We start from the raw sequence: 6,365 nt of genomic DNA, 5'->3' as shown, positions 1-6,365 counted from the left end.
TAATGCAAAATGAATTATAAACTGTAGCTATAAATAACTGTAGGGTGGTAGACAATGGAGATATTTGACCACTTAGATAAGGTAAATATTTGTTGCACACAAAACTGTTTTACACCGTCCAAAAAAAAAAACTAAATATACTGTTACAAAATTATTAATGTCAGGAAGTATAAACTCCATCCAAAAAAAAAAAAAAACTTTATTGTCATAACTAAAGCCTGTGTTACAAGATTGTCTTGCCTATAAGTGTGAGAAAATGACTAACTCTAAGGAGAGTTTATAACTCCTATTAATTTATTTGAAAAGTTGAATACACACAATGCTTTAAATTAATCTGAATTTTTTTTTTTTTTAAAATTCTTTCTAGGAGTACTAAAATTTTTTTACTTTATTAATTAATTGAGCAGTCTTTTTTTTTTTTTAATCTTAATTGAGCTCGCAGTTTAAGTTACATTCCCATATTGTTTAAACGTGATCAGTTGATCCCTTACTGTTTTTAAAATGGCAAAAGAAAAACTTTTTTCCTAAATAGAATAGAGCTCTCCTAGTGGGACAGAGTCAAATTACTCCTACTCTGCCTTTCTAATCAAATATTGTTTTAGCTTCAAGATTTAGATATTTTATGGTTGCGAAACAGTTCCACGTTAAACTTAAAAGTTAAAACTATGCGCTAGCTTACTTGAGCCAGCTGGAATTGAAAACACCATTCTAAAAGTAATACAACAGAGTTGTGCATAAAACACCGAAAATAGCACAACTTTGTCGTTGGACTGGTAAAAAAGTGTCCTGTAAGCCATATAGGAACACATTTTTACTAATTATAACACACACTTTTACCAATTATAACTGATTGTGGCGAGTTGTGGCACAAGATTGTACCATTTTCGGTTGTCTTATCATTTTCCAATACAACAAATGTGCCGACTCTCTGTCCCTAGATGAATCCAAATGCTTTTTTACGAGATATTCCCAGACTAGTGCTTAGGCTTTTTATTTCTGGGTGTGTGTTAGCTTATATGTTAACTTTTTGTCGTTTAGCTTTTTTCTTTTTTCAAAATATGAGTATTTATTTAAATAATTTCAGAAAAAAATTAAATAAGTTATTTCAACCAACATTTTTTTTTTAATCCGAACAGTATTAACGAAAAGAACCAACAACAACAAAATTTTGAAGGCTATACCTTACATATAGTGCAGAACCACATTGTCATAAATCAAAAATAAACATAAGACCAGAAGTTACTATCAAAATACATAAAATCATGATATAGAGCTAGAACTTTTTTGACTAAGACATCAGCACACCACTAGTTTACTACCCTACTTCACGAAATAGTGACTCATTTGAAATTTGGCTGACATAGGTTCTAAACCGACATGTAACAATTAAGAATATCCCGCTTGCATGCTCCTACATTTTTTGTTTATTTATTAATTCTTGCTGCTTAGCCCATATACGCTTGCTATAAATAGGAGCATCCTTATCTCACTTCTATGCACTAGATCTTTCAGGTTTTCAACTTTTCAATTACAACTAGCTAGCGTGGAAACGAAAGTAGCTCTAGCTATAAGTCATCAGCCATGGCCATCTCAAAGGCTTTAATTGCTTCTGTTCTCATTTCTCTTCTCGTTATCCATCTCGTTGAAGCTGATCAGATGGTAAACTTTATTTTATTTAGCGATCATCTAAGACCTCACACTGTCTCTTTCCTCTTCCTATTGTTTTCAAAAATAAACGTGAAGCCTATAGATCACTTTCTTTCTAACACGATAATATGTTGTTGAGTTATGCAGGTGAACACAGATGCAGCAAAGGGTTCTCCCAATAAAAAAATAGGTGATTTTTATCTTCTTCCATCACTATGTTACATATGTGATACAGTTTGATCGAATAATCATATATAGTTGGCTTGGCTAATTAACGTTTTGAATTATATATATATATGTTATACTTTTCAGATTGTGGAGCAGCATGTAGTGCGAGGTGTCAGTTATCGTCTAGGCCGAACCTGTGCAAGAGGGCATGTGGGACTTGCTGTTCTCGCTGCAGCTGTGTTCCTCCAGGCACTTCCGGCAACCGTGATGTATGCCCCTGCTACGCCACCATGACCACCCATGGTGGCAAACTCAAGTGCCCTTAAAATTATATATCACATCAGCCTTAATTGGCTGAATTTGTTGGTATTGTAAGAGAAGAATGGATGAGAGGTCTGTTTGAAAATAAAGTTGTGTACTAGTTAATATAGATGCATATATCACTTTGTATAAAAGCTATTAAAAGAATGGTTTTATTATTTTCTTTTTTATATGAAAAGAGAAGGGTTATTGTAAGTTGAATAACAATTATAGTTGTTATTTGTTATTAATAAATGACTTTTTTTTTTTACCCTTTACGTTAAATGAATAATGAATTTTCAACTCTCTCTCTCTCTCTCTCTCATTTGGTAACTTTGGTTTGGTGATAGGGAAACAGTTCTAGAAGGTAGAAGCCTCAACGAAAAATAAACAATCAGTACATGATAAAATCGATAACAAAAACAAATGAATTCATGCTGAAAAGTTTAGAGGCTGTGACTGATATTTGTTAAGCTGTGAGCCAGACAGGATATTAGATTAGACTATTCTTGTGTAAGAATGTTTATAAAAAAAAAGTTCAAAATAGAATTTTGTGTGGCTAAAGGAAGAACATTCTCCCCTTTTTTTTTTTTTTTTTTGTGAGAGAGAGAAGATGATGGTGCTAGCTAATAAGCTGGCTCGGTGCTGAGCTTTTGGTTGTTCTCTATTTCTTTGCAGCTCTGCTGCTTTTTGTACCGTTGATATTGTGTTTTCTCTTTTTTTTAAAAAAGGATATATTTTTATCTAAAAAAGGAATATATTTAGAAAAAAAAAATTATGAAGGGTAGCATTTTCTTCCAATTAGGCTGGCAGAACACAATCCCATAACATCTCAGCCCAATTTCTTCAAGCCAAAAAAAAAAAAAATGAAAAAGATTATCCAATGTAAAATTCACGATGAAACGGTTTGCACAGAGTTTTTAAAGTCTTGGATTCCGGTTGTTTTTAGCCTTTTACGAGACCTCTGGTGATTCTCCAATATTAGGCTTTTAAGAGCATTTGACACCCTAAAAAGTTATTTTATCTATTTTACTTACACATGATACAATAGTGGATCTATTTTAAGTTTTAATATAATAAAATAATATAAACATCACAATAAAATAAGATATTTATTACAATAAAATAATATATCTACTACATAACCATTAGAGCCACACACAACCGGACAGGGAATAAAAAATTGTTTTTTTTTAGCTCTAAGCTACAATGCACATCACATCTATCTATAGATGTGCACTATAGCAATGAAGCTAAAAAAATAGCTATAGCTCCACTACTGGATGGTGGTTTTTTGTGTTTTTTTTGTGTTTTTTTTTTTTTTTGAGGGGGGAGGGGGTGGTTTTTTGTGTTTTGGTGGAGCTAAAATAGCTATATGGCTTTTTAGCTCCACTGCTACAAGTGCTCTAAGTAGCGGTAAAACGGATTCTCAAAGTAAACAAAAATAAAATAAAAATAGTAGCTGTAAAACCTATGAAGCACGGATGCGGCGTTTCGGCTGCTGAACCTGCATCTGATGTGACCCAACGTGGGGTGCGGCAGGCGATACCACTACCAGCGCGTTGGTGCCATGTCCTTTTTTTCTCAATGCGATACGCGTTGACGTGGTGCTGAGTCGGGCCAATGTGCGCAGAATTGGGTCGATTCGCGCCAATTCGGGCCAAATCGGTCAGTATTGGTGGCAACTACCAATATCGGCGCCAAACCGGCCGATTCAGGCTGAAATTCAAAACAAAAACAAAAAACAAAAGGTGTGAAACACACTGTTTGGCTGAAGTAAAAAAAAAAAAAAATGTATATAAAAAAAAGGTGCAATGCACCGTTTGGACTTTGGACAAAATCCCTATATCGCATCTTCACTCTTCAGACTTCACTCACTTCAGCTCTTTCTCACTCTCTGCCTCTTTGGTCTCTGTGCTTCTGCCACGACGTCTCCCCTCTCTCATAAAATCTCAAGCTCAAGTCTCAGCTCAGTGACTCACTCTCACTCTCACACTCTCAAGTCTCAACTCACTCTCACTCTCCATCTCCCTTGCAGTATCAATCTCAAGCTTTCAATCTTAGTTTTTCATAGCTCTCACATGCTCTAACTTTTTCCATAGCTCTCACCCTCTTAGTTTTTCAATCTTAGGTCTATGTGATCTTTTATATATATAAGCTGTTTGGTAATAATGTTGTGGCTTGGGTTTGATTTGTGATTGTAAATCTGTAAACAGTGAACTATGATATGATTTTTTAATTTTTTTTAATTTTTTATATAAGCTGTCTGCCTGTCTATAATGTTGTGAGTCTTGTGACACTAGGGTTTGATTTTTTATTTAGTTAATAATTATTATATATTTGTCAAATTATTTGTAGGTTAACATCATGTTGTAGTTATTATCTACTACTGCTCTTAAATTTGGTATATATTTATATAATGTGAAAAAGTATGCTTAGTAATATATCAAAAATATAAATAATAATTTTTTAATCGTCACACCCCGCCACACCCCCACCCACACCTTACTTTTTCAAAAATTGCCGAGTTCTGCACCGGCACCCGAATCTGGAAACACATTCGTGCTTCAGTAAAAGATAATTTTTAACCATTTGATTAATAGAGAGAAGGAAATTATCAGTAACTGCTGGGTTATAAATTTGACCACAATTCAATTAATTAATTACTCGAGAATTGATTAATCATGCACATATCCAATTAAGTTTGTGAAAAGCACAATCACATCGTTAAAATTAAGTTACATGTATTAGAAAGTAAATTTCAAGTATATGACGATATGATAATGATAGGCATAACTCCTGACGGAAAAAACTCCAACGGTCAGTTTAAAGCCAACCACCCGCTTTATCACTATAAAAATTACATGAATCCTGACTTAGACAGTGCAATAAACATGCTTGTAATTTTCATAATAATCACAACATTATCCTTGACGACAGGCATTAAGTTGTTAGGAATGGACAAAGCTAATAAATTCAAAATTGAATCTGGGAAAACTAATCCGATTAACTTTGACGAGGTAGTGGCTCTGAAACATCATATAATTGAGTATGATAAGATTGATTGTGATCTAGTGACTTAATATGTTTGGATACAAATTATTGCGTTTACGTTTATTGCATTCACGTTTCAGCTCTTTTTTTTTTCCTGCACACAGCCTCTCAGCTTTTAAGGGACAAAGACTACTGTTTATGTACAGTATATAAACAGTAACCGCAACTTTTGAGTAATTCAACCATGAACAGTGCACTATATACTATTTATGAGACTCAAACTTCACTTTTTAGCAATTTTTTTATTAAAAATAAGTCACACGATACTATTTATACATTTAAAAATTATTTTATTACTATTTTTAATTTTAGTAAAATAAATTCTATCCAAACTTAGTAATGGTAAGTTCGTACTTGAGCTTGGGTCACCTACCCTGTTCAAAAGTTGACTCATTTATTCTTTCATTATATTTATACACTTATATAGGCTTTTTACAATGGGTAGTCCAAGTTTGACCCGTTTTGGATAATGATCAGTCATGTCCACCTGGCATGATCTGGTTTCCATAAGTTTGAAAAAGAAAAAAAAAACATACAACCTAGTACAATATTTTAATTTTTCTTGTGGAACAGCTCCCATGAATTAAAAACATCCACCATACTCTTAAAAATAAAATAAATTCCACCCTACTGCTTGATTGGCTTGATTCCTATGAGCCCATCTAATGATTCTAATTGCCCTTTAATAAAAATTAAGATATATTTTTAAAACCTAATCGTTTAGTAGTCGGTAGGATGGGCCATAGGAAATAGGAGTCAATTAATATTACATTCATAATAATTATAATTATAATAATGTTTTGTTTTCTTATTGCTTTAAAGTGATTCAAATCATTATTTGAAATTAGAAGAAACGTTATTAATTTAATTCCCATATTAAATATGGGAAAATGTTTTTTTAGTTCATTTTTCTGATTGCATACACACTTAAAAATGAGTTATTTTTTATTTTATTATTATTTGAAACAATTAAAGCTATGCCATTGAGGCATTAAACTATAAAGCTCTTAGCTTTTGACAATGATTATCAATTATGCTAAATAGAACTCATGCTTATGTTTTTAAGTAATTAAGTATTATACAAATCAATGGAGTTGGTAAAGGAAAATTAAGTCAATCATACTACAGAATATGTCTTTTTGGAGTTTCAAACAAGCCCCTTTTCCAATGAAAGAGAGCAAAATGTTTTATATTCT

General features: G+C 32.6%; 1 protein-coding gene across 1 annotated transcript; it reads left to right on the top strand.

The window, feature by feature from the left end:
* Nucleotides 1-1,476: 1,476 nt before the first annotated feature.
* On the top strand, nt 1,477-2,393 carry LOC142621868 (gibberellin-regulated protein 1-like). The gene is made up of 3 exons (XM_075795238.1): nt 1,477-1,659; nt 1,795-1,837; nt 1,960-2,393. Exons 1-3 carry the CDS (start codon nt 1,582-1,584, stop codon nt 2,139-2,141), a joined length of 303 nt encoding a protein of 100 aa, XP_075651353.1. The 5' UTR covers nt 1,477-1,581; the 3' UTR covers nt 2,142-2,393.
* Nucleotides 2,394-6,365: the final 3,972 nt, after the last annotated feature.

Source organism: Castanea sativa, chromosome 1, assembly GCF_040712315.1.
Source record: "Castanea sativa cultivar Marrone di Chiusa Pesio chromosome 1, ASM4071231v1".
Classification (NCBI taxonomy): Eukaryota; Viridiplantae; Streptophyta; class Magnoliopsida; order Fagales; family Fagaceae; genus Castanea; species Castanea sativa.
Note: the sequence above shows the minus strand (reverse complement) of the source record. Positions and strands in the feature narration are given on the sequence as shown.

What these genes read in the sequence shown, in the direction of transcription:
- LOC142621868 (XM_075795238.1), top strand. Translation starts at nt 1,582, where the DNA reads ATGGCCATCTCAAAGGCTTTAATTGCTTCTGTTCTCATTTCTCTTCTC. An exon ending in TCGTTGAAGCTGATCAGATG is followed by an intron (nt 1,660 to 1,794) that starts GTAAACTTTATT and finishes TGAGTTATGCAG; the next exon opens with GTGAACACAGATGCAGCAAA. An exon ending in TTCTCCCAATAAAAAAATAG is followed by an intron (nt 1,838 to 1,959) that starts GTGATTTTTATC and finishes TATACTTTTCAG; the next exon opens with ATTGTGGAGCAGCATGTAGT.